At 40.5% G+C, this 27,670-nt stretch overlaps 1 protein-coding gene across 3 annotated transcripts in view; it reads right to left on the bottom strand.

Annotated features, from left to right (window-relative positions):
- The window catches only part of ST6GALNAC3 (ST6 N-acetylgalactosaminide alpha-2,6-sialyltransferase 3), a 567,065-nt gene extending 540,582 nt beyond the window's left edge, over window positions 1–26,483 (bottom strand). For all 3 annotated transcript variants that reach the window (XM_017962620.3, XM_017962621.3, XM_021923833.2), the window contains exon 1: window positions 26,304–26,483. Coding sequence is in view for 2 of the 3 variants with exons in the window: in XM_017962621.3 (XP_017818110.1) it covers window positions 26,304–26,321 (18 nt within the window). In the remaining variant the exon portion in view is untranslated. The remainder of the gene's footprint in view (window positions 1–26,303) is intronic.
- Window positions 26,484–27,670: the final 1,187 nt, after the last annotated feature.

Genomic DNA, 27,670 nt, shown 5'->3' with positions numbered 1-27,670 from the left:
ACTGGCATAAAAAATTGTCCATCAAAAAATTTTAATGCATAATTTAAAAACTTCTCACAAAGAAAAAACAACCAGATTCTGATGACTTCACCAGATAATTCTACCGGAAATTTAAAGAAGATACAATACTGATCATACCCAAATAACCTCCAAACAATAAGAGAATACATTTCCTAACTAACTTTAAGCATGACCTCAATAACCAAAACCTGACATGGACTTTATGAGAAAGGAAAATTTCAGGTCTATCTCATTAATGAACATAGAGGCAAAAAGCTTAAACAAAATATTAGCAAACCAAATATAACATCATAGAAAAATGTGAATTCATCTTGACCCAATTGGGTTGCTTCCAGAAATGCATGGTTGTTCAACATTTTACAAATATTCATTACATTATTAGAATTAAGGAGAAAATACATATAATAATTTTAATAGATGCAAGATTAGCTTTGATAAAATTCAACATCCATTAATGAATAAAACTTCATAGCAAAGGAGGAATAGAAGGGAAATACCTTTAAAATGTATCTATAAAAACGCTACTGCAAACCTAACACATTGATAAAATGTTGACAACTTTCTCTTTGATATCAACATTGTATTAATTTTTGTAACCAGTACAATCAGGTAAAAAAAAAAGATATAAAAGATAACACAACTAGAAAAGAAGAAGCAAAAGTGTCATTTTTAGCAAATGATATGATTGTGGATGTAGAAATCCAAAGAATCTACAGAAAAAATTTATAAGTCAATGTAACAAGGTTTCTGGATATAATTTTCAGTAAATAAAAACTACATGTCTATAAACCAGCTATAAACAAAATTAAATTTAATTTTTTTATTTCCATTGTATCATAAATACTTAACCATACCTCAAAATAAGTGAATATTTATTTGAAAAATATGAAAAATATCTATGTAAAAACAAAAGAATATTATTGCAAGAATTGAAATGCAATAGTACTTGGAGTTATATAACATATTCCTAGGAAGACTCAATTTGTAAAAATGTTAGTTCTTCCTAAACAAATCTATGGAGTTAATGGAATCTTTAAAAAAACTTAATAAAGTATTATTATTTATTTACAATAAAATATATACATTTTTAGAATGTGTTTTGGTGATCTCTGTCATCATCACCCCAGTTGGTACCCACATGCCCCTGTAAAGCTCTTGCCACTAATCTCCCCACTTCATCCTGACTCCAGTCAACCACTGATTGATTTTTGTTGTAGAGTTGGGGCTGTTATAAACTTCATATAGATAGAATCACGTATTACATACTCTTTTATGTCTGGCTTCTTTTGCTTAATGTAATGTTTTGGAGATTCATCTATATTGTTGCATGTATCAATAGCTCATTCCTTCTTATTGCTTAGTAGTTTTACATTTTATAAACACATTGGTTGTTTCCAGTTTGGAACAATTACGAATAAAGGGGCTATGTACATGTGCAGGTACCACTGTTTCGTGGACATATGTTTTCATTTCACTTGGATAAATACTTAGAAGTGGAATTTTTAAGGATTCAATGCAGTCTTAAATAAAAACTCAGTGAATAAGATCCACAGTTTTTGTGGAACTTTACGAGCTAATTCTAAAACTCAAAGGAAGTATAAAGGGGCCAGGATCACCTCAAAGAGAAATAGCAAGGTGGGAGGTCTGGCTCTATCAGAAATAAAGACTTATTATAAAACTTATTATAAAAAACTACAGTGTGATATTGGTATTAAAATGAACAAATAGATCAATGAATCAATAGAATTTAGCAACATATCCAGAAAAAGACTCAAACATATGAACATTTGGGTGTCTCTGCCAAGCAGTAGCGAAAGCACAGTCTTTTCAATGAAAGATGCCAGGAAAATTAGATACCATGTTGGGGTAAAAAATGATGCCCTATTTTACATCATACAGAAAACTAAAATCGAAATAGATTTTAGATCTAAATTTGAAAGGCAAAATAATGTAGTTTCTAGACATTAATATGCTAAAATATTTTCATGAAATCAAACTGGTGAAAGATTTATTAAGGAGGGATTTTAACCATCATTAATCGTAAAATAAAAAATTAAGAAAATGGGCTGTAGTATAATTGTTTTGTTTATCAAAGACACCAGTAAAGGAATGAAAAGACAAGCTAAAATGTGGAAGAAGATATTTGCAACACATATGATTGGAAAATATGTATTAATGCATAAAATATATATAAAATACTCCTACCCCCCAAAAAGGTAAAAGACAACCCATTTTGTTAAATGGGGAAAAGACTAGTACAGGCAGTTCACAAAGAAGATATTCAAATAGCTAATAAATATCTAAAAGGTGTTCAACCTCATTCTTAATCAAGGAAATGCAAATTAAAACCACAAAGAGATACCACTGCATACCTACCAGAAGGGCAAAAGTTTAAACCAATTGTTGGCTAGAAGCAAAAGGAACTCCTGTGACACTTCTGGTGGAAGAGTAATTTGATATACTAACTTTGGAAAACAGGTTGGTATTATCTACCTCAGGAAAAATTGTGAAAGATTTAGAAAAGGGAAGGAAAAAAAAAAGCATACTGAGTGTGCAGTCTAATGCACCCTACTGTGTTATTGTGCCTCTCTATGTCTTTCAGCTATTCTACAACTATTTAAGTTGCAGAAAACTGATAATGATACAAATTCTTCCAATCCATAGAAATGCAAGTGAATTATGTATGGTGGAAATGCAACAAATTATTGCCTTGTGGATAGATTCATTTCACTTTTATTAATAAATTCATTTCCTCATCTCTTATTGCCTACATATACATGGACCTTTCTATTCTCCTTTGAACCAGCTGCTAACATCTACTGGTTTCCTCATTAATTAATGAGTTAAATAACATCTTTGACACACGTTCATTTTGTATTTGTATGAGAGCAATTATTTCGCTTTTTTTAAAAAGCAACAACGAAACCTTTTTATACTACTAAGGCCAAAGATAACATATATCTTATGCCCCAACAATTCCACTTCTAGGAACACAACCAATAGAAATGCACGCACATGTGCCCCAAGAGAAAGATACAGGACTGTTCATAACATCAGCATTTATAGCTAAAAACTGGAAATACCTCAAATATCTATCAGTGGCCAAGTGGATAGATAAATAGTGGAATATTCCTATAATGAAATATAGAAAGTAAGATGAATGAACTACAGCTATACACCACAACATGGATGAACTTCATAAACATAACACTGAAAAAAAGAAGCTGTATTAGTCTGTTCTAATGTTGCTAATAAAGACATACCTAAGACTGGGTAATTTATAAAGGAAAGAGGTTTAATTGACTTACAGTTCAATATGACTTGGGAAGCCTCAGGAAACTTACAATCATGGCACAAGGGGGAACAAGCATGTCCTTCTTCACATGGCAGCCGCAAAGAGAAGTGCAGCGCAAAGTAGGGGGAAAGCCCCTTATGAAACCATAAGATCTCATGAGAACTCACTCACTATCACGAGAACAGCATGGAGGTAACCACCCCCATGATTTAATCACCTCCCACCAGGTCCCTCCTATGACACATGGGGATTATGGGAACTACAATTCAAGATGAGATTTGAGTGAGGACACAGCCAAACCATATCAGAAGCCATACATAAAACAATGCTCTGGCTGGACGCAGTGGCTCACGCTTGTAATCCCAGCACTTTGGGAGGCCGAGGTGGGTGGATCACCTTAGTTCAGGAGTTCAAGACCAGCCTGGCCAACATGACGAAACCCTGTCTCTACTAAAAATATAAAAATTAGCCAGGTGTGGTGGCACGTGCCTGAAGTGCCAGCTACTCGGGCGGCTGAGGCAGTAGAATTTCTTGAACCTGGGAGGCAGAGATTGCAGTGAGCCAAGATCGCGCCACTGCGCTCCAGTCTGGGTGACAGAGCAAGACTCTGTCTCAAAAAAAAAAAAAAAAAAAAAAAAATGCTCTATGACTTCATCTACATGAAATTCAAAATAGACAAAACTAAACCAGAGTGTTTAGAAATGAACGCTTAGGGAACAAAACTTCTAGTAAGAACTTTGTTTATTTGCTTTGGAAAGCCAAGACAGCAATCTCCTTTGGGAGAGTGAGAGAAGGGAAGGGTTGGAAGTGGGGAGAAGGGCTGTTTCTGGGACACCTACGATGTTCTGTCCTCACCTTGTTAACAGCAGCAGTCACCAATGTATTCACTTCATGATAAATCCTGGGCTATTTAATTGTTTGGTGCACTTTCCTTCATTATTGATTTATTTATAAAATTTATAAATATAAAATACATTATATTTCAAAATAAAGAAAATGTCTTAAAAGGAGGGGACTTTACAGAGTGAAGGACTGAAAAGCCAATTAGAGACAAAGCTATAGTATTCACTGTATTGTCCAACAAGCAAGTTTTTACATTAATATTCCAAGTCATTAAAGAAATGGCCTTCAGAGACTTCCAAACCTTCAAAGCAGTAAAATAAATGAAATAAGCTGCTGAAAAGACAGGAAGCCTAACAGTCCCAGCACCAGGATTGTTTTTTTTCTTAAGAGGCTTGCCAGGTTCACAAACTAAGTATTTTCAGCCGGAAGTTTGTGTTGTTTAAGCTCTACCCCTGCCTCTCTGAAAACAGAAAATTCACTCCAAAGAAATTAACACCTGCATCTACCTCATTTCAAGAGTAAATTGTTTCCTTCCATCTCCCCGCAAACTTAATATTCTTCTGCATGCATCAGGAGGCAGTGACAGGCCCTTTGTCATCAGCACAGGTAAACGTTGTCTAGGTAACCAGGCCCACCACCAACAGAGCCAGCTCCTGCAATCTCTGCCTGGGCAGAGGGCACCATCCCCACATGTGAGGGAGTGAAACATTTGGAGATTTAATCAATGACTGTCAGCTGTTCACGTTTTCATCCATTATGTCAGAATGTTAGAAGGGCATGTCTGAGGGCCCCGTGGCAAAGGCTGCACAGGTTTACAAGACATTCAATTTCATTCAGCCTTGAGGGGAGAAAAGATTGGAGATGGAGGGAGTGGAGATGAGGGAGGACAACTGAGAGGATGGGAAGGAAAGTGTATAAACCCCTCCCACACTCCTTCCCCCACTCTTTCAACACTCAACACTAGAATACTAACTCCTTTGTTTTCAGGAATGAAAATAATAATAGTATTTATAGAACACTTGCTATGTGCAAGCACTTTACATAAAACATCTCAATCTTCTTCATGATCAGCCCTACAAGTAGGCAGCTTTGCCTTCATTTTCCAGGAGGTAACAGATGCCCAGAGAGGTTAAGTGATATGGGTAAGATCACACTGTGGGAACAGTCTGACCCACTGCCTGGAGAACACAGTTATCCTCCCCACCCACCCCACCTCCATTCTGGCAGTGAATTAACCAGTCTTTCTAAACATCAACTAATTAACCACTGTCTGCGTAGATCCCTCCAGGTTTGAAATGCTATAATTCATAAAGTTGCTATAAATGATATCAAAACAAGCAGAGTACAAATTGCAAATAAAATTGCTTATACTAGAGACAATGTAGCCAGTGAACACTATTTATACAAAGTATATCATCTTATTTCATTTTGTTTCTGACAACAACCAGTAGAGCAGGTATGATTACTATGCCCAGATTATCTCTGAGGTCCAAAGAAGTCTGCTGCCTGCCCCCCAGATTCCAGGGATATAATAACACAAAGGACTCTAACTCCATTCCTGCCTCCAGGGTCCTCAGTCATTTCATGTACTAATAATGACCACTGAGTGTACATATCATATCACCTAATAGGTGTACATACAGGTGACCAGAAACTACATGCATGTTTATAATGTAGAGAGGAGTACCAAGAGGAAGAAGAAAGAAGGCTAGGTTGATGAGTGATGTTGAGTGATGATCAAGTAACATAAAGGTCAGTGAGTAAGAAACGGTGGAGGGCGGGGGTGAGGAATCTGTTCAGAGATAGAAAGAGTGGGGAGAAGGTATTTAAAGCCAGAATTGATTGCACCCATATACCAAGGGAAGAGAGGAGAAGTCGTTTTTAAAGAACATGTATTCATAGCTTCTGTGGTGGCAAAACCAGAGATGCTCATCTCCCTGCACCCAGCAGGCCACACTTCCACTAGAACAATCTTGGGAAATGTAAATTATGTCCATGTTTCTTCGACTTAAATTTCTTCCATCACTGGAATCGGTATAACATTGCCATCAGGAACACAGTTTCTGGAGCCAGACTTCCTGGTTCACAATCCCAGCTCTGAAACATACTAGTTGTGTGACCCTAGGTAAGTTATTAAAAGTCTCTGTGCCTCAGTTTTCTTCTTTGTTAAATGAGACTAGTAACTGACCCCAAAGGGGTGTTGGAGAATAAAGATATTATAGGATTAAATCATGCCTAGCACTTGGGAAGCTCTCAATAAATGCTAGCTATTATGATCACCATCCCTAATGCCTTGGGATATATAAATCCACAATCCTTAACTTAGCACACTAACATTTGGTCCCCACCTACATTTCTAACACTTCCCCCAGGGCCAAATACTGCAGTTCATCTTGACCGTGATCTCCCTCGCCTCCGTGACTTTGCTCTTACTGTTCCCTCCATAGATGAACACTCTTTCCCTCTTCTCTACAACTACAATTCCCTTGACCCTTCTAGACTCCTCCTGACTCTATCAGCTGCTTTCCTCATGTTCCTGTGGCAGATGCCTCCCTCTGTCAGAGCCTCAGTTGCCCTGAGTGACTGTCAGGGAGGAAAAGTAATTTTCCCCCAAGTCCCATAAGTTCTTAGTTGGGATGAACTCCCGTAATAAAAGACAGATTAACAGAAGTAAAACAAACAACTTATGAATGCATGCAGTGTACATAACACAAGAGAAACCTCAATGAAAGGTAACCCACAGCAGCGGCTTAGAACTCTGGCTTATGTGGCATCTTCAACAAAGCACAATACAGTTGTCAAGAAAAGACAGGACAAAGAAGTGAGGTTTTGGGCTTCCAACGATGGGAAACTGTGGGAAGGTAAATCTATAGGAGGAAACCGATGAAGTGAGGTTAGTTTGCAGATTCCCCTGGCGTTGTCTCTGGGCTGATGAGTCTAGAGCTGTCTCCAGTAGAGGAGGATTTATATCCTGTCTTTAGGCAGAAAATGGATAGGATAAAGAGAGCTTTTCCCCTGTTTACTGCTTCTTAATTGCCTTCAGCTCAAAAATAATTTTATATCAAAGAGGCAGATTTGGGAGAGTCATGTTCTGATTTTCTTCGTGACCACACTTGTTTTACTGGCCTCTGAACTTCTCTTCACAGAAAGTTCTCAGAAAATGCTGAGAGATGGAACTTGGGCAGTTTCAGGCTCTAGCCATAGATCATGGAGGAACGGTTTTTGCCAAAGTGATGAAAATCCTCCTCTATCTTTCTATATTTTCCTTTATTGAAATCCATGAAAAGTTAAATAGAAGCTTCTCATAAACAGTCTATAAAATTGTATGTAGTAATTAAGTGTCCCCAGTCCACAGCGCACAGCACTGAGACAGGCAGCGCCAAGGGACTGCCTTCCTTTCATATGTATTCTTTCCTTTCCTTTTTCCATTAAAGCTGTACAAAAAAATATGATGTTTCCACTTTATTCCCATTTATTTTTAGACTATGATTTTTACTATAGTCAGGATATGCAATTCTTGCCATATCTTCAAATCTTTACTACTGCACTCCCACAAACCTAATTAGGAAATTGTATGTATCAAACATTCAGTTCAACAAATAAATTCTGAATCTGAAGAATTCAACAGCCATGAGTCAAACCACCTGCCTCTGCCTCTAAGGACATGTCCAGAGAAAAAGAAGATAGAGGACACTGTTTGAAGAACATGGGAATATGGGAAGCAGGAGGACACAATGAAAGTGCACACGCTGGAGGCCAGGCAGTCACGCTGGAGGCCAGGCAGTCTGGGTTTGAACCTCAACTCTGCTGCTCACCGAGGAATGGCCTTGGGCAATTTTGCTAGGCAGGACCAACCACATAATTTATGAGGCTCCATGCAAAATAAAAATGCAGGGCCCTTATTCAAAATTATGAAGTCTTTTCAGACAATAATTGCAGAATATTACACCAAGCATATGCCCCTTCTAAATACGGGGTCCTGTGTGATCATGCAGGTCACATGCCATGAAGCCATCCCTGCATCTAGCCTCTGTCACCTCAGTCTACTTCTCTGTCAAATGGACACAATAACAGCACCCATTTTGAAGGGTTGCTGTGATGATTACATTAGAAACTCCCATAAAAATTGCTTCTAAAAGCACCTGGTGCTTATCAAAAGATGTTATCTTTTCCCATTAGTATGTTTTGAAAGTCAAGTTATGAAACAGAATAGCTACTAAGGCATTCGTAGTCAATTATAAGACACTTCTTTACCAAGGGATTAGCCACAAAGTCCTTCAAACAGCCAACTTCCTTATTTAAATCTGAAAGAGTTTACAAAAGACTGATGCCTGTACTACTTGCTAAAAATATGTATTAGGCAAAACAAAGTATCTCTCTAATCAGAGAAATAAACCCAAAAAGATGGGCTTTCAGACAAGATGGTCCAAGAGACATTTTCATTCAAGGTCTATAGGAAAGGAGATCTCTTCCTGTGTTTCCACCTGTACCATTCTGGCCTGTCTATAGGACAGTCTTATGACTTGGACAGAGCTGGGGTTAAGAGCACGAATGTTGACATCAGTCAAAACTGAAGGATCTCCTAACTCTCTGACTTTAAGCAATTAACTTCTCTAAGTCTGCATTTCTTCATAAACAATCCAAACTCACAGCAGTATGAAAAAACAGATTCACAGGATTGTTATAAGCTTTAACTGACATATATATACAGTCACGAATGGCTCAAGGATAGGGTATGTTCTGAGAAACGCATCCTTAGGTGTAGTTGTGTGAACATCATAGAGTGCACTTACATACACCTAGATGGTGTAGCCTACTACACACCTAGGCTACATGGTATAGCCAATTGCTCCTAGGCTACAAACCCATACAGCACATCACTGTACTGTACACTGTATGTATAATAACTGTAACACAATGGTAAGTATCCGTGTATCTAAACATAGAAAAGATACAGTAAAAATGTGATATTATAATCTTACGGGAAGACTGTCAGATAGGCAGTCTGTCGTTGACTGGACTGAAACATCGTTATGTGGCCCATGACTATATGTGGTGCTTAGCTCAAGGTTTGGAGCATAGGATGACTCCATCAACAGCTGCCTTGAGGGCAATAATATGGAGCCACACTGTAAGTCAGGGAAACAAACAGTGGGCATTAATGCACAATGGGCCAGAAGTCCCTTACTCCTCCCAATTTACATCTTCAGATCACAAGCATTTACTGTTCATCCACATGAGAAAGAGTCTAAACTCAATGATCTAAGGGCTCAAAAGGTTACATTTAAATTTAGGACTGCTCTGACTAAATAAAAATTTCAACACCTACATTAATAGCTTTATTTGCCAAGAATATTTTACTTTTATTAGCATTTTCAAACAGACTGATTCTTGCTTATCTTCATTCTACAGGTGACACATTCTCACTGAAGCATGGTCACAACATAATGTGGTCTGGGGCCAGTGCAAGATCCTAGCTCAGCTTCTTGATTTCAGAGAACATGTGCCTTAAATATGACACACAAGGAGAGAGATGTCATTGCCATGTTTTAACTTACAGCTTTCTGATAAACATTCTGCCAGGGCAATTGCAAGGCTGTCATAATTGGAACAAGTCATTTCCACATACAAAGGGCAATGACCAGTGGCAATGCAGGGACTCTGAGCACTCTAAAAATACAAAAAGACAAAAAGACAACGAAGAATATTCTACTCCCCAGCTCAGTGGCTCCATTACACTTAGTTCCGTGCTAAAAATGTCTCAAAAGTGTCCATTACCTACAAGGTCGAGTCCAAACCCCTTAGCCTACCTAATCTCCCACCAGCCCCCGGAGTCCAGACTAAGCTTTAGCCGTAAAGTACTTCCCATCATTTTCCACAAATGTCATGTTTCGAATTCAGGGCCTGAAAAGACCCCAGAGTAGCTAGAAAATAAACAATAAGAGGCTGAGTGCCTTGGAGGAGACTGGAAAGGGATCATGTAGGCCTGTGGAGTCATGATTCAAAGACCATAATGTATTCCAAATGAAAGGGGAAGCCACTGACCAGATAAGGAAGGGAATGAGATCATCTCACGTGCATCTTTTAAAAATTCCTTCTGGTGGTTGTGCCAAGAACTGATAAAAGAGTGACAAATGAAGAAGAGGAACTTGTGGCAGGGAGACCAGTCGGTGGGTAGACCAGGAGGCACAGCCACCCGGCCAGTTAGCCTGAAGTTAACGCTCATGCTTATTCATCAAGATTCTGTTCAAGTATCTGCTTATCAGTGAGACTAATTCCACCAGGTCTGACCTGAACTAAGCCAGTTAAATAAATTGTCTTCTTAAGTATAACCTAGTTTAAAAGTTCTTAACATCAAAGAAAAGTTCTAGGAATTTCTTGACTTTCAAAAGACAATCAGTTTAATTCAGATCAAAATTATTTCCATAAGCTGCTTCCCAAATGATTCTCTCCTCTACAGAGGTAGAAGACCAGATGGTTAAAAGCAAGCTATTTGGGGTCAGACAGTTCTGAATTTTACTCCCTGGCCCCACTAGAACTTACAATAGAGAAACCGTGGCTCAGATAAGTTAAGTTATTCTTAACTTCTAGGTGTATATGAGCACACTCTCGGTGCACACCCAGGTGTATGTAAGTGCACTCTAACTCTAAGTTACTCTTAACTTCTCTGAGCCAGGGTCTCCATTTGTAAAATGGGGACACATCTACCTCAAAGAGATGCTATAAAGTTTACCTACATAAGGTAACATGATTAGCTCATCTGCCACATTGTAGGTTCTCAATAAATAGTAGCTGCTGAAAGAATAATATTGTCTTTCCAAGGCAGGACTCACAGACAGCTGCTATATAGTGACTCTGAAGGAAGAACCACCTAGCATCCTCCCTAAGGACAATACTGTCAACTGAATGTCAAGAGTTGACTCTACCAAAAGGAGCCATAAATCCACAATGTATCGTCTAAATGACCCAAGAGATAATGCTCAAACTTGATTCCCTTCATCAAATGGAAAATTTAACAACCTGTACAACTAATAACCTATTTGTATAAAACGTTTAGTTATGTTGTCATTGGCTTGACCCATTTGATACATGCAACTCCAAGCTCCGTCATAAACAAGCACACTTACATCTTTGGCATATTTTAACTTTCAAAGTTCTTTTTGAAATTGCCCACGTGCAATCATTGTAGCAAAATTATCATTGAGACAAGTAATTTCCAAATACAAAATACAATGGACAGAGCCAACCCAAGAACTCTGTTTAAAAATCCGTTAGTGTGGCTGGGTGCGGTGACTCATGCCTGTAATCCCAGCACTTTGGGAGGCCAAGGCAGGGGAATCACAAGGTCAGGAGATCAAGACCATCCTGGCTAACGCGGTGAAACCCCGCCTCTACTAAAAATCCAAAAAAAAAAAGCCAGGCTTAGTGGCAGACGCCGATAGCCCCAGCTACTCAGGAGGCTGAGGCAGGAGAATGGCATGAACTCAGGAGACGGGGCTTGCAGTGAGCCGAGATTGCGCCACTGCACTCCAGCCTGGGCGACACAGCGAGACTCCGTCTCAAAAAAAAAAAAAAAAAATCCTTTAGTGTTTCCCCATTTCTAGAGGATAAAATCCACATTCCTTGACAGAATCGACATGATCCTTATGATCTGACCCAACTGTGTTATCTCTTCCAGCTCCCAAAACCAGCTCAGTGCCAGCCATCCACAACTTTTCACTGTTTGCCAAAATGTCCTGTTCCTTCATGCCACCATATCTTTGCACGTGCTAATTTTTTGCCTAAAATTAATTCATTTCATCATTCTTTTGTTGACTGCGTTGTGCTAGATGATAGATACAGAGCGATAAACAAAACAGTTGTGATCCCTTTAGTTTTTTTTGTGATCCTTTTAGTTTTTTGACTGACAGGTCAACAAACAAATAGGCTGCCATGATCTTATTTACTTTTTAAAAGATCACTCTGGCTGTTCTGTGGCCTTATCTAGAAAGATGAGTGATTGAGGGGAGAACAGGGAGAGCAAAGAAGGAAAGCTGCCTGGCATTCCCCACCCGGGCAGCACGATGGACTTATGCTCAACACCAGCTCCACAAGGAAATTCATTCCTCCGTGTCTGATTTGACCTAAGAGGGCCTTCCTAAGTTGATCTGATGGGAACTTCTTCAAATACATTCTCTAAAAAGCCTCAAAGGATTTTTAAAATTCAGTTTATTTCAAGTCAAAATTCAAGTTATATTTTCATTTCCACAAGCTCCTTTTAAGTAGGTTAATTTGTTACTGGAATGGTTTGTAATAGTACTAGTGATTCTCTGCTCTAGGAGATAGACCACCAAAGTGGCAAAAGAAACAAAGTCTGTGATCATAGGTGTGTCTGTTACAGACTCCAGGGTCAAATTGCCTGGGTTCAAATCTTACCACTGTCACAGTTTTGTAACCTTAACCACTCTGTGCCTCAGTTTCCTTACCTGTAAAATGAGGATTAAATGAATTAATAAATGTAAAGTGCTGAGAACAATGCCTAGTTCTTAGTGCATTTAGTAACTGTTAGCTAATAACAATAACAATTATACAAATAATATGACACCACAGGTGTTCCACTCACTGGCCACGTGACCTCGGACAAAGAACTTAAGTTCTCTCTGAGCCTCAGTTTCCTCAGATAAAATAGATTTCTAATAGAATTGTTAAACATTAAAAAGAAATCATGTGTATGGATTAAATACAGTGCCTATGATATAGTCAGTGTCCAGAAAATCTTTGCTGATGTTACTGTATCATTAAAGTTATTATTATCATGGGCAAGTTACAAATAAGTTTATCTGTGTATGATCTTAGTAATATGTTCTAGGAAATGTATTTTACTTCAGCCAAACTCCTGGATTCAAAGCATAACCCCTCTTTTACTAGTAGTATGACCTTTAAGAGGTGAATCAGCCTCTCCAAGCCTTCATTTCCTCACCTAGGTGGATGTACCTCATAAGCCTGTGAGGATAAAAAGAGATAATCCACAAATATAAAGCCCCAACACAGTACAGGTAAGCACTCAGTAAATGTAAGCTATTGTTGCAATTATTATCACTATTCATACACACCCTAAATTTCCCTAGAAAAAAAATTAGATCTTCAGTGAATCTTTTATCTCCATTCTCTCTACCCCTTCTCTTACCCACAGTACTTAGATTCTCTATAAGTGCTTGATAAATAAAGTTCCCCTTCACATGTCTCTATTTGCTGAAGATAAGTGGGGAAAAGGTCAAACCCAGATCCCTTTAACCTACATAAATCTGAAATAATGTATAGTGGATTTCAATAGTTCTAACACAGAAATCTAGAGTGGTATATGGGTTGGATATCCTTTCTTCAAATAAGGTTTTAATCATGGGTCATAGATGGGTGAGAGAAAAACAAACCTTAATTTACCAACAAGTTAGAAGTCATGTGCAGAACTCTCGGCTCAAATCAAGCCATAAAACCAGGCTGCTGAGGTTAAGCTGCATGGCAAAATTAAATAAACATCAAACCAGCCAACAAACAGATAATCAGGCCACATAAACCAAGTAGGAGAGAAAGGTTCTCTTACTCCCAGCCAAAAGAATGAGAGGAAAAATAAATAAGGCAGCACACATAAAGTGGCAATGGTTCAGGTACTGGCTGTTTCTGGGGAATGAATTTTCTCTTAGAAATAGGAAGAGAGAAAGAATGACCTGGTTGACAAGGTCAGCAATAAAAGAACAAACACAAGTAGTAGTGAAGTCAGCCTCCAGGCCATGGCAAAGGTGTGAGGGATGACATGGTGAGCTGTCATGAATGCCATGCCAGTGATTTTACATCAGGCCCAGCAATGATTCATATTTCCCAGAGAAGGATTCCTAATGGAATGGCTTATATCCTGGGACTCTGCAAGAGGGTTTCATCTACTTGGTTTTAAGAGTTCACCAAGCTTCCCTTCCTTTGGGCTGATAGACATCCTAGCTAATGATCCCTACAACACCTGTATTGGGAAGGGGCATGAAAACTGTAGATGACGAAGGAACATCAGAAAAATAGGCTGCACTATAGATAAAGACACAGAAATAGAGAGCCAGGAGAAAGCAAAAGGGAAAACTTACAGAGCGATTTCCTTCTTTACACAAATATGAGCCTATAGGAAGAGACTAAATCAGCAGTATCCAGTGCTTTTTATTACTTATAAAAGTCTAAAACAAGGCTATGAATCACCAACATAAAAAAAACTATAATCTTTCACCAGTTTTCGATCTTCCCATTCCTAATCCTTAAATAATGACTTTTTAAATATGAGACTAATCCAGTAATTAAGATAGTGAACTCTAGCACTAATGCATTAACTTTTGTAACCAAAGCCAGCATAATCTAACTGTGAAAGCTATTTCCTGCACCCCTAATTCTCCCTGTTAGCCAGCAAAGAAGTGGGGAGGGTCCAAAGTATGAGAAAGGATTTGATATGCAATCAGCAGGAACAAAATTCCTTGGTTTAGAAATAATCATAAACTGATTTTTCCAGAAACACACAAGTGATGCCATCAGCGAGGGGTTAATTTTAGACCCAGCCCCTAGCTCGTGCAAAAGCAAAAAGTTTTTCAATGTATACGGTGGCCTGAGCCTCATAGCATCAGAAATCTTGAGTTGAATGAAAACAATGAAGGCAGAAATCAAATTATTACAATGCCAAGAAAGTTGACTGGAATACACTGCACTTAAATTTCTAAATTGATTTAAATTTCTAGTCAATTTATTTTGGGGAATGCATGGGTTTGAATCCATGCTCTGCAATTTCCATAACTCGACAACTGTTCATTGAGCTGGATGTCACATGGTAGGGTTAATCAAAGTGCAGTTTCCAGATGTGCAGTGCTAGTATCACCTGATGGCTTGTTAGAGATACAAATTCTTGAGTCACACCCCAGACTGGAAGAATCAGAAACTGGTGATAAGGCCTAGCAAACTCTAGTACAACTGCCCCTTCCAGTGGTCCTGATGTAGTTCAAGTTTTACAGCACTGAGGTCAACATAACTGGTAGGAGCTCAGACTTTGGGTCTGAATTCTAGCCCCACTATGAGACTTTGGGTAGTCACTTGCCTCTCTAAGCTTCAGTCTCCTCTTCCACACACTGTGTTTAGCTCTATGCTCAGTAAATACCCGCAGCATTCAGAGTGTGAGGCATGAGGCCTGGCGCTGGCCAGATATGAAAGAACCACACTGCTCTTCACCGTGGTTCTTAAAGTCCACTGAAAGAACTCAACAGCCTAGCACAAGGGTTGGCAAACTTTATCTGTAAAGAGATGGATAGTAGATATTTTGGGCTTTATAGGCCATACAGTACCCATCTCAACTTCTCAACTCTGCCTTTGTGCCATGAAAGCAGATATGGTGAATAAGCATGGCTGTGTTTCAATAAAACTTTATTTATGGACAAAAAATTTGAATTTCATATCATTTTCACCTGTCAATTCTTATTCTTCTTTTGATTTTTTTTCAACCATTTAAAAACACAAAAGCCATTCTTACTCAGGAGCTGCATATAAACAGGCAGCAAGCCAGGCTTGTTCTAGAGAAAGTAGTTTGCTGACCCTAGTCTAGCACCCTCATACTGGTAAAGTTGTCAAGCCAGAGTTTTGTCATGTGTCAGATGAAACCAATCCTGCTCATGCTGAAGGTTGTTGTGAGACAATAAATATCTGTAAACTACCTAGTAGGCTGCCTGACATGGAGAAAGCCCTCAGCAAATGACAGCTACTGTCATTATTATAACGAAATGTTCATCTCATGAAAAAAATGCTAACACTGGATGATCTAGGACAATGAGTTGGAGCAGGGCAGGAATACAATGGGAATGTGTGGGCAAAACAGAGATTCAGGTTTACAAACAGATTTTCTCTAAGCACCATTGGCCATATGTCTATTAGCATGTCGCTGAATTTATACACACAGAAATAAGCAGTAAAAAATAAGCAAACCGAACAAAGAAACTGCAATCACCTTGCTCTCTTGACTTAAAAGAAGACATGTGGTTTGTTCTGGACATTTAAATTGCTCCCATATGTGTAATACCCTCCTGGAGCAATGAAACAACTCAAATAAAAGTGCATCAAGCCTGCCTCTGCCCTCAAAGCCTCCAGGAGTTCACACTACCACACTGAGACCAAAGAGCCAACTCACACATCCCACAAAGCAGCACTCCCTTGGGAAAATTCACAGCTGCACAACATCTGGGGGAAAATTAGGCTCAGGATATGGTGAAACCGAGGACTACATTTTCAGATAAAATTTCAAGGGCTCATCAAAGGCTCATCGCATGTGTCCCTGAGTCAGGCACTCATTACTCGCTCATCAGTCACCAGCCTTTGGCTGCTAGGAGTCCATCCAACAGGTGTGTCCTCCCCATCTGAACCTGACCCGGGGGCCAATCCTTTCTGCAGCCCCTTACACTACTCTCATTGTCTCTGAGTCTAGTGGTCTCTTCTGATGGTGAAGATGAATACCTGAAGGAGCATGCTGTCCAATACATGTGAGCCACTAGCCACATGTGGCTTTTGAGCATTGAAACATGGCTGGCATAACCAACAAACCACATTTTTAAAATTTCATTTCATTTTAATTAATTTATCTTTAAAAAATAATGTTCCATTCAGCTATTGGAAAAGGTCTAAGCACAATTCAACTCAGACGAGTGAACTTACTTTTTTACTTTACATTAGTAAAATCAAAATACAAATCAAGTATTTCTGATGAAAAATTTAGAATTCAAACTGAGAGACGCTGTAAGTGTAAAACATACACCGAGTTTTAAGAACTGTTTGTAAAAAAAAAGCTATAAATATCTCATTAATTTTTATAGTGAGTACATTTTGAAATGAAAGTATTTTGGATATATCAAGTTAAACAAAACACATTATTAAATTCTACGTTTCTTTTTTGCTTTTTTAAAATATGGCTATTAGGAAATGTACAATTGCATAAATAGCCTACATTATATTTCTGTTGGACAGCACTGCTACAGACCATGAAATAAGGGTATTATTGTTTTATTCATATTAATCACAAAGCCAGAATGGGACTTAGAGTCGGTCTAGCTCTGACCTCCGCACCCCACAGTCTTCCTACTGCCCACGCCCCAGAGAGCAGCTCCAGCGTCTTTTCTTGGGTACCACTTTCTCTGATGAGGCAAATGCTTCACCAAGAGAGACTTTCACTTCTCTTTCTTTCGAGTCCAGCCCATTGTTGCAGCCAGTCACGCAGCAAACAGCACCAGGAATCACAGCCCGGCTCGCTGCAAGTGCATATATCCCACTAGTCCCAAGGAGGGGGATCAACTCACAACAGTCGTTTGCTCATTCTAGTTCTCAAAATCTAAGATGACTATTGCAACCAGGTTTTAATCCCAGATCAGGACTCATTTCCAACCCAGAACATACACATGTTACTTCCAAATCCCTTGTGATCATGATCTTCTCAGAGCAAGACGCAAACAGCTTTCATAGCTGACCAAAGAAGTTTTTATTTTGTGTCTAGTAAATGCAGAGCTAATAAACTCACTAAAAAACCAAATAGCCTTTGAAATCAGAGAGAAGTCCCTTCCAGAAAAGGATTTACGTGCGATAGTTTTCAAATCTGAGTAAATATTAAGATAAAATTGAATGAATGTGGATGTATATTTATATTTACTATGTGTCCACAGAGACACACATCTTTAAAAAAAAAAACAAAACACGAAAATGACCCAAGTATCCTCTTTTTTTGGCCTCCGACAAATCTGTTTAGGAGTTAACTTCTCCCTCACTCTCTCAAGTACCAGATGTTGTTGGCCCCCACCCCTCCAGGAAATGAAAGAGAGGCCTGGAGATATGGAGTGTGGGGTAAGGGGCTCCTTACAGAATGTCACCCTACCCTAGGGCTGCTGTTTATTAAACTCCCTTAGTATCCCAGGCCAAGGTCTCTGACTTAGTGACTTTAAATCAGTTTACAATCAGAACCAGAGCCTAGTCTCAATTTTTGAGTAGAGAGAGACAGCAATAGAGAAAGCGCAGATAATCCTTTCACCTCATTTGAACCTTTTCCCAGGCCCACTCTCCTGCTGACAAACCTTTACAGAGCTGCTAACAAGGAGAGAAATGAACCAATTTGGGGTTTAGCACCCATTTTTTTTTTTTTTGCCTGCGCAGGTGAAGTCGCTAATTGGCAGTAAAAGGCATAAAAAGTGTACATCAGAATGGCTGGAGGCAAACGGGTCTGGATAATCCATAAACTGAATAATGAGCCTTTTAATAACCAGGAGCTAACTGCAGCTTTTAGTAATGGGATCCAGGTAGCACTTGTAAATCTACTCCCTCCAATTAGAAAAATGCCTTCCTCCACTGTTCCCTAAAGAAAGGAAACAGAAAAGAACCTCATTCAACTCCTAGCCCTCAGGCATAAATGTGTGTTACATTCTCACAAACAGAAATTTTTCTCCTGGAGAGAAGCTTTCATAACTTTGCTCAGTCGTTTACTAGAAAGTTTAATAGGCTTCCTCTGTTTTCCTCAGATCTAAACCCCTTCTTTCTCCCACTAGTCCTTCAACAAAGGTTTCCTCGATTCCAGCTATTACCAGTACTAATACTACTAATAATATTTTTTGCCATTTCCACTTCATACCTGTGCGGTGCACTCTGCTTTGCAAAGTGCATTCACAAGCATTATCTCTTTTGGTCTCCAACACCACCCCGGGGCAGATCTAGGTTGGGGAGCCTGAAATGTATATAATTTGTGGGATTCCTTCATAAAATGAACATAAAACTATAAATACCAAAATGCTAGGGTCTCTTCCCAGAACCTTGGAAGGGCCCTGAAGCTTGCACTCAGGGTAAGTCCAACTCTCCCTCACTCCCACCCGCAAAAAGGACATACACGTTCACATAACTTGCCCAGGGTTAAAGATCTATACAGAGTTAAACAGAATTAAAACCTTCTTATCTCCTCAGTCTTTGCAGCCCCTCTAGTTCCTCTAGTTCCTCTGTCACAAAGGAAACTCAGAGGAACAAATAAAAACAACACAGCTAAAAGTGGTCCCCATCAGGCCACCAGATTAGGAAGTTGTCTAGACTGGATATTGCCTGGGGTAGAAGATGGTGAAATAAATTCAGAATCCCTATAAATATTTACTTAATTGGCACTGAAGGTAAAAGACAAGCTCTATAGCTTGTCCAATCCGCAGCCAGGACAGCTTTGAATGTGGCCCAAAACAAATTTGTGAATGTTCTTAAAACATTATGAGAGTATTTTTGCGATTTGCTTTTTAAAAATTTTTTTTAGCTCACCAGCTGTCATTCATGTTAGCGTATTCTATGTGTGGCCCAAGACAATTCTTCTTCCAATGTGACCCAAGGAAGCCAAAAGTTTGAACACCCCTGCTTAATAACCACACAAAGCCAGGGTGAACCCCACCTCCATCACTTACAACAGGACATGGGACAATTTACTTAGGTTTTCTGAACTTCGGTGTCTTCATTTGTAATAAAAGTTTACTTAGCACAGAACCCAGCCCGAGCACTCTGGCGGTTCAATAAATGGCACCTATTGTTGCCGTTGTTATCAATCCATCCAAAGAACACTACTTTTACCCAAACCACTCATTCCCCACAGTGTGCTGATAAACGTAGCAAAAGCATCTGCTCAGTCACTGTAAGACTGGAAATTAGGCCAGGCAGCTGCTGAGAATTCAGCATTTCCTGGGCAGCAGTAAGAAATGTCATAGCAGATTTATTAAATGAAGTGACTTGTCTACTTGCCAGGGTTATCCTACGGTTTCAGATTTATCATCTGTGTACCTGCGAAGTCCCTGTGGCTTTCCAGTCTCAGTGAAGCCACACTGTTTTCAAATGCTTTGAGACCCCATCGTTTGAGAACCACACAATCTTTTGGTTGTGGGTGTTTGGGTTTTGATTGTCTTTTTGTTTTGTTTTGTTTTCTGGGTTTTTTTGGTTTATCTGTTTCTGTTAATCTGGGGAACCAAAATGATCATGACAAAAGTTAAACCACGCCTACACTTCCCTTTTTTCCTCCTTCTAGTCCAGTTCTCCCATCTCCCCCCCCCCCCCAACCCCAAATTTTAAATTGGCCCCAGATTTTATATGAGGAATGATAACAGACCTACCTACAAGAAACATACTAAGAAAAAATTTAAGGAGCAAACTAACTGACGAGCTCTAATCTGCCTGCTATACATTAGAGTTAAAAAATCCATGCCACATCCTTGAAGCGCTCAGCTGTTTTCAGAAAACAAGCTGGACCTGTGTCTATAACTGACATCAAAAAATATTAATAACACCAGTCATACATTCAGCAAACACTTAAGGAGCACCTACTGAGAGCCAACTTAGTTCTTAGGAACACCAAGTTGAATACAACAAAGCCTTTTCTGCCTTCCACATTCAGGTAAGTAACCATCACCGCCCCACCCATATACTCCCATGCCATGAGGAGTAACTTTCAAAGTAATTTGCATAGTTTTCATTCCTAGTTTAATTATTTGCCTTCTCACTAAGTCTATAATCTCACTTAGGGTAAGAACAGAATTCATTTACAGATGCTCAGTAAACACTGAAAGGCTGCGGCTCCCTAACAGTTGATAGTCAAAAAAGAGTTGGGCATGAAAGCAGTTTACTGACAGTACATGGTAATACCTGCTACTACAGGGACAAGAACTTAGACCACAGGAGCATAGAGGAAGCCTGCTGAGGCAGGCGACGGCTTGACCACAGATGTGACTCTAAAGTAGGAGTTGAACAAGGCAGAGGGAGTAAGGATGGAGAGGAAGGGGCAGAGCTGAGAGGTTTTCCTGAGACAGAATTGATGCACTGTAGAGAAGGATTAGATCGGGGGCAGGGGGAGGAAAAGGAAATGAGAAGACACCAAGTTCGTAACTTGGTATCATCATTCATCTAATTACCTATCAATCAAGATAAATATATGGGCCGGGCGCGGTGGCTCAAGCCTGTAATCCCAGCACTTTGGGAGGCCGAGACGGGCGGATCACGAGGTCAGGAGATCGAGACCATCCTGGCTAACACGGTGAAACCCCGTCTCTACTAAAAAATACAAAAAACTAGCCGGGCGAGGCGGCGGGCGCCTGTAGTCCCAGCTACTCGGGAGGCTGAGGCAGGAGAATGGCGTGAACCCGGGAGGCGGAGCTTGCAGTGAGCTGAGATCCGGCCACTGCACTCCAGCCTGGGCGACACAGTGAGACTCCGTCTCAAAAAAAAAAAAAAAAAAAAAGATAAATATATGAGGACAGGTCACTGGAGAGAAGGTAGTTGTGGCTTAGTCATGCATCTATCGTATCAGCTAACCGCTTCACGTTCATAAGCCTCATCCACCTAGTAAAACCATAATCTTCTCGACGGCAGAAATGATTCACAAGGCTCTTGTGTCCACATGTCCACTCAGTGTCCACTTCCGATATAAAAGTTAATACAATTCACCTATATTTTTAAAAAATAAAAGTGTACAAGACACTGTGCTAAAAATGTACCTGCTGACCAAAGGTAGAAATCATAAAACAAAATATGGATAGGATTTATTGCATAAAATGTTAAAGTATCTATAATTTATAAAAGAAGAAAGACAAATGACTAATACAAATTTAAAAGCTTAACTTCACTAATGATTAAATAAATACAAATTGAATCTAAGAGTTTTCCTGTCTATCAAATTTGAGAGACTTTTTAAACACCCCCACAAAATCTTCCCTGTAATCTGTCTGCTGGAGCTGCTGAAAACAGAGAATCTGACAAGGGCTCTGGGGCCCAAGAAGACACCAGAGCTACTATGAAAAGAGACTGGTCCTAGACCAGGCACGGTGGCTCATGCCTGTAATCCCAGCACTTTGGGAGGCCAAGTCAGACAGATCACTTGAGGCCAGGAGTTCAAGACCAGCCTAGCCAACATGGCGAAACTCCGTCTCTACTAAAAATACAAAAAATTAGCCAGGCATGGGGGCACATACCTGTAGTCCCAGCTACTTGGAAGGCCGAGGCACGAGAATTGCTTGAATCCAGGAGGCAGAGGTTGCAGCGAACCAAGATCATGCCACTGCACTCCAGCCGGGGCAACAGAGTGAGACTCTGTTTCAAAATAATAATAATAAAGAGACTGGTCCTTGAGTTGATTCTTTATTCAATGGTAGAGCTACACAGGAGATCTGCCTAACCAGGGGCATGGCAAGAAATAAACCTGCTAAGATTCAGAATTTCTTCTTCCCCCTGCAATATAACTAATATACAGATTATCTCATTTAACCTTTAGAATAACCCATTGAGGAATGCATGATCATTCCCATTTTGGAAACTGAGGTAGTGAAATCAAGAAACTTGCTATGGCTCTATAATTAACAAGGAGTGGAGCCATAATTAAAGCTCACATATTTCTGGCTTTAAAGTCCAGGCAATGTGAAGTCTGTATTCCAAAATTAAATGATTATGAGGTGATCATCATTCTGTTTGAGAACTAGCCCTATATATTGGCAGAATGGGCCTTCAGCATGCACAGCACCTTGAGGGGATTGTTCATTATCCCCTAAAAGACCAAAATTAGCTGCCACAGCATGGGGGTCTCTTCTGAGTGAGGGCCACTATTGTGTAGGCAATAATGATACTTTAATCAATATCTCTCTATCTCAGTTTTCTCATTTGTAAAAATGGATAGTAAAATCTACTGCAAAATTCTGTTGAGAAGATTAAAGTCTTAGCCCACAGAAGAAAGCTGGCACTGCCTCAAAAGTTATCTTTCTAAAACACAAGCTCCATCATAGTAAATCCTATTTAGTCTTCAAAACACAACTCCAATATCATCAGTGGAAAGCCTGTCTGAACTACCCAGTGACAGGGGCAATTGCTCTCTCCTTCCAGGCTTCTATTATGCCCTCCATGGACCTATGTAGTTTCATTCTTCACATTATAACCTAAGCACTCATTTACTTTTCTATCACCCTTACTAAATCGTAAGCCATTTGCGAATGGGGTCAATGGTTTATGCATCTTGTGATGTAAAAGGAATCAAAACAGGCCACCCCAAAATATATCACTTTGGCATATTGATTATTTTGAGCTAAAGGCAATTGAGAAAAAGCAGATACAGGAAGGGCTTTCTGATCTCCCCATTTCTACCTAAAAGCAAGGCATAAAATTTCCCACGAGAAATGTCCCTTCCCCGTGCCAGGAAGAGGAGAACATTCTTATGATCAAAGATGGAGAGTCAACACCAAGATAAATCTCTACTAAAAACACTCACCTATTTTCCATTAGTTTTCCCCATACATTTCCCACTTGCTCACAATCGACTGCCCCAGTCCAAATTCCCTTTTCCCTTTGTCTTGTCACATCTCCACAATTTATGCTTCCTTATTAAAATGCTTTATAAACTCTCAGGCCTCTCCCCTTCTTTGGGTCTTTATTTCTTATATAGGAAGCCCTCTATGGTACACATAAAAACATTAACATCAAATAAAATGTGTATGCTTTTCCTCTGTTAGTATGCCTTTTGTCAGTTTAGCTATCAGGACCAGGCACAGAAACTAAGAGGGCAGAGGAAAACCTTTCCTTTTCTACAGATGCCAACACTAAGTCCAGGGCCAGCAAATGGCAGAACATGTTTCATTCAAAAAAAAAAAAACAGTCCATAGTTTTATCCTCATAACAACCCTGTAACGCAATGGTTATAAGTCTATGAACACTTCAACATGGGAAAACTGAGGCTCCAAGTTACAGTGGCTGTCTAAAATCATATGCAAGAGGCCAAACTTGCACAGAACTCAGGTCTCTGGACTGAAACCTGTATTCTGCACTATTCCATTTGTAGCTTTTCAAAGACAACAAAGAAAAAAGACCCAGCCCAGACTGTCTAGACCATGACTAGAGAAAGTGATTGCTCAAAGGTGTTAGGAACTGAATGGTATTAGGACATCTTGAAAGTCATCACCTGGGAGAACCCGGGAGGCGGAGCTTGCAGAGAGCGGAGATTGCGCCACTGCATTCCAGCCTGGGCGACAGAGCGAAACTCAAAAAAAAAAAAAAGTCATCACCTGGGAAAGTATTGGAACAGCAGTAAAGTATATGGAAGGTTGACATATCTGGGTCTAAATCCAGGACCACTCTGTCATTAACCCTGTGTGGCCTTGGGCAAATCTCTTAAACTAGGGAGCTTCGGACTTCTTCTCTGTAAAATGGGGTTTAAAACAATGATACTTATATTTTAGGGTTTTATGTAAAGATTAAAGAATAAAAGACATTTTGTATTTTATAAAAAATAACAGTTATAAGAAACAGACTGAGGATATACTAAGGATCAACCAAACTGCACTTATTATTATATGTTACAGGAAAAAATGGTACATATTAAATCCTTGTGACACAAAGTATTTTTCATACCCTATCTTATTTCATCCTCACAGCAACCTTGTGAAGCAGGTGCCACTACTTTGATCTCATATTGAAGAAACTAAGGCCCTGAGACATTTAAGTAACTTGTTCAACATCACAGAGGTAGCAGTGGGCAGAGCCAGCATCCAGACATATCTTTCTGAGTCTAAAGCCCAGATCAGTTTCAGTGGAGGGAAGACAAGGTGGACAGAAATGTCCCAAATGTCTGAGAGCAGTGTGAAGTGCTAGAAGAGACACAGATTGGACCAGATTCATGTGTAGTTGGGATGTGCATTAAAGATGTTTACCACATGTATAGGACAAGGCAGGGGAGAAATCAAAAGGGAAAAAGATGGCCAACAATAAATATCATGCTCCTCAATGTCCCTTTCAGGAAGTAACACAATGAATAGTAAAGATGACTCATACTCATATCTCAGTCCTTGTGCTAAGAGCCTCCAGGTTAAATATCGCATATTGTCATACTGATGTATTATTTTCTCATGATTTTGCTACCATTTGTTATGTCCTGGAAAATGTTCTGAAACAAAAAGAGGAAGTTCAGAAAGGTCACAGGAAACTTCTGATCTCCTTTATGCAAAGAAGGGGAAACAAGTTCTACGAGGTTAGTCTGTTATTTTCATCATTAACACTAGGCACGTTAGAAGATGATTCAGGTAACCAGAACAGCAGTAGATGACTTCATATCATCTTATAGAGGAATAAATGCTACTTCACAACAACAACGAATTGTTTCCTGGTATTTTCCTTCGTCACACACTTCCCCCATGCTTGGACAAATAGGTCTTTGCATTCTCCAGTCAAGGCCCAGGAAACTTTCATGCTGTGCATGTTTTTGATTCATGCAACCAGGTTATGTTCTTGTAGAAAAGTAGTGGAAAAAAAAAAAAACGAGGGTGGGGGAGGCCTCTACCAGTGGGATAGAAAGTTCTTTTTCAGTGAGTTCCTCACACCAAGTCCTCCCACCTGAGGCCACAAGTCTGTGAACCCAGAAAGATGCTCAGTTGAGGCTGAGAATCCGGTCTTGGAGAAAGAAAACTCAACAAAGAAGGGGTGGCTGAGCGCACTTTGACAGAGTATAAAATCATTTTGTCTATTCAAATTTATGAGCATAACGAGAGGGAGAGGTTCTCTACTAACATATACATCCTCGTGTGAACTTTTCCAAAGTAGAGCTAAGGGCACACAGAGCTAGCAGATCTCATAGAAAACTCATTCCTAAGGGACTACCTGTAAACTCAGAAGTTTCTGTCTTCACATGATCAAATGCACAGTAGAGACCACCTCCACTCTTCCCTCCATTAAAAGCGCTGTGCCCCTCACCACCAGCAACTCACGCCTAGCCACTCCACCCCTCCCCGTGGCCCCTGAAAGGCCTCAGGCTCCACAGAGCCGCAGGACCCGCGGGAACACCCCTCCTCTCCCTACCATCCCCATTATTCGGCACACAGCCCTGCTCTTCCCTGGAGCCAACAGTCTGCAGCTCTTTCAATGCAGGCGCGAGCAGGCAGGAATGGTGGGAAAAGAAGCTGTGCCAGCTGCATGTTTCAGAATCTCCCTCCATATGCATTTGCCAAAGGAACAAAAAGAAAATCAATGCCAGGAAAAGACAACTGAGATGAGGATGCGGTGGGACCGCGGCTGACTCCGTGCCTCCGAGCAGCAAGGGGCTGGCCAACCACGCGTCCGAGCCACAGATCCGAGTCGTTACCTTCAGGATGCAGGCCATGGCGCTCCGCCGGCCCTCCTGCCACCGAGCAGTGGGCGCGCCTGGGTCAGGGGCAGTCCCGGGGGCAGGATGGAGGCTGGTACCGCGGCAGGACCGCTCCAGCCCACATTCCCGCAGATCCAAATAAGGGGACCGCGGGGCAAGCTGCGCCGCCACAGACCCCGCCCCCCGAGCCGCGGCCCCGCCCCCGTCCCCATCCACTGGCCCGCGGCCCGCGCGGCCCCGCCCCCGGGTCACGTGCCGTCCCGGGCGCCGGCGCCGGCGGCCCCTCGGTGCCTGCTACTTCTTTCTCTTGTTTTCTTCTGTGAATGTTTCGCGGCTCGGCGTGCACCGAGTGCGCTCCGCAGCAGGCAGGGACCTGGGTCCCGCGGGGGGCCAGAGAACGGTCTTTTCTTCTCGCTTCCGTCTTCTCTCACACATCAGAGAACTCCTTTTTACAGACGTTTCACACTTTGTCAAACTTCAGTGCGTTTGGCATCGCCTTTCTACAGACTTTGGGCACATCAAAGGGTGTTCAAAAGTAGCAACGAAGTTCTCCCTGGGCTGTTCAAGGATTGAGCCTTCACTCTGTGATGGGCTTGTCTAAAATTAATAATTTGCCACTAATAAGGGAGCACAAATATCAACGAATGAAAGCCGTCATGAACCTTACACTGTGTATGGTATATTTTGTGTGTGTGTATTTTATATATACATATATGTGTGTACAATATATGGATTATTGCCTTTTCCTGCTACAAGCTTGTTTATGAAATCGTATGTGCGTAATATACAGTCTACAGATACAGGATGCACGCGTGTATATTGTATTAGATATGTACATGTTGATTGTACAATATATGTTTATAAAGTGTGTGTGTGTACATGACAGGACTTTGCTCTTCCCTGCTTCAAGCAAGAGCCGGCTAAGAGAAGCAGTTATTTCTACAAATAGAGTAAGCGCATTGCAGAAGGGAGAAAGCATTCCGTGTACACACACGGATTTTTACCAGTTGGTCTATCAGAAAAATTTTAAAGCAACCCCCAAATATTTACCCAAAAGAAGTTTCACTTGCTAGAAGCCCCATCTAGTTTGCCTCCATGGAATCGGAAAAAGCACTGTGGGCTGGTGGTGTCATGAGATTGGCTCACAAACCACAAGGCAGAAACCAGGCTTTCAAGGAATTTGGTATTTTCTTTGATGAGAACTTGCAAAATTCTTAGAGAGCAGGAGTAACCACAGGAAGGAGGTTGCAGAAGCTGAGCCTGTGGATGAACTGCCTGTCCCATGGGAAGCTCCCGTCTTCAGTCTCCCTGGGGTACCACACCCTGATCTTCGACTTCTTATTCCCGCCGCTCCCTCCTCTGCC

This window comes from Papio anubis, chromosome 1, assembly GCF_008728515.1.
Source record: "Papio anubis isolate 15944 chromosome 1, Panubis1.0, whole genome shotgun sequence".
Taxonomy (NCBI): domain Eukaryota; kingdom Metazoa; phylum Chordata; class Mammalia; order Primates; family Cercopithecidae; genus Papio; species Papio anubis.
The sequence above is the reverse complement of the archived record's forward strand: the minus strand, read 5'-3'. Positions and strand labels throughout refer to the sequence as shown.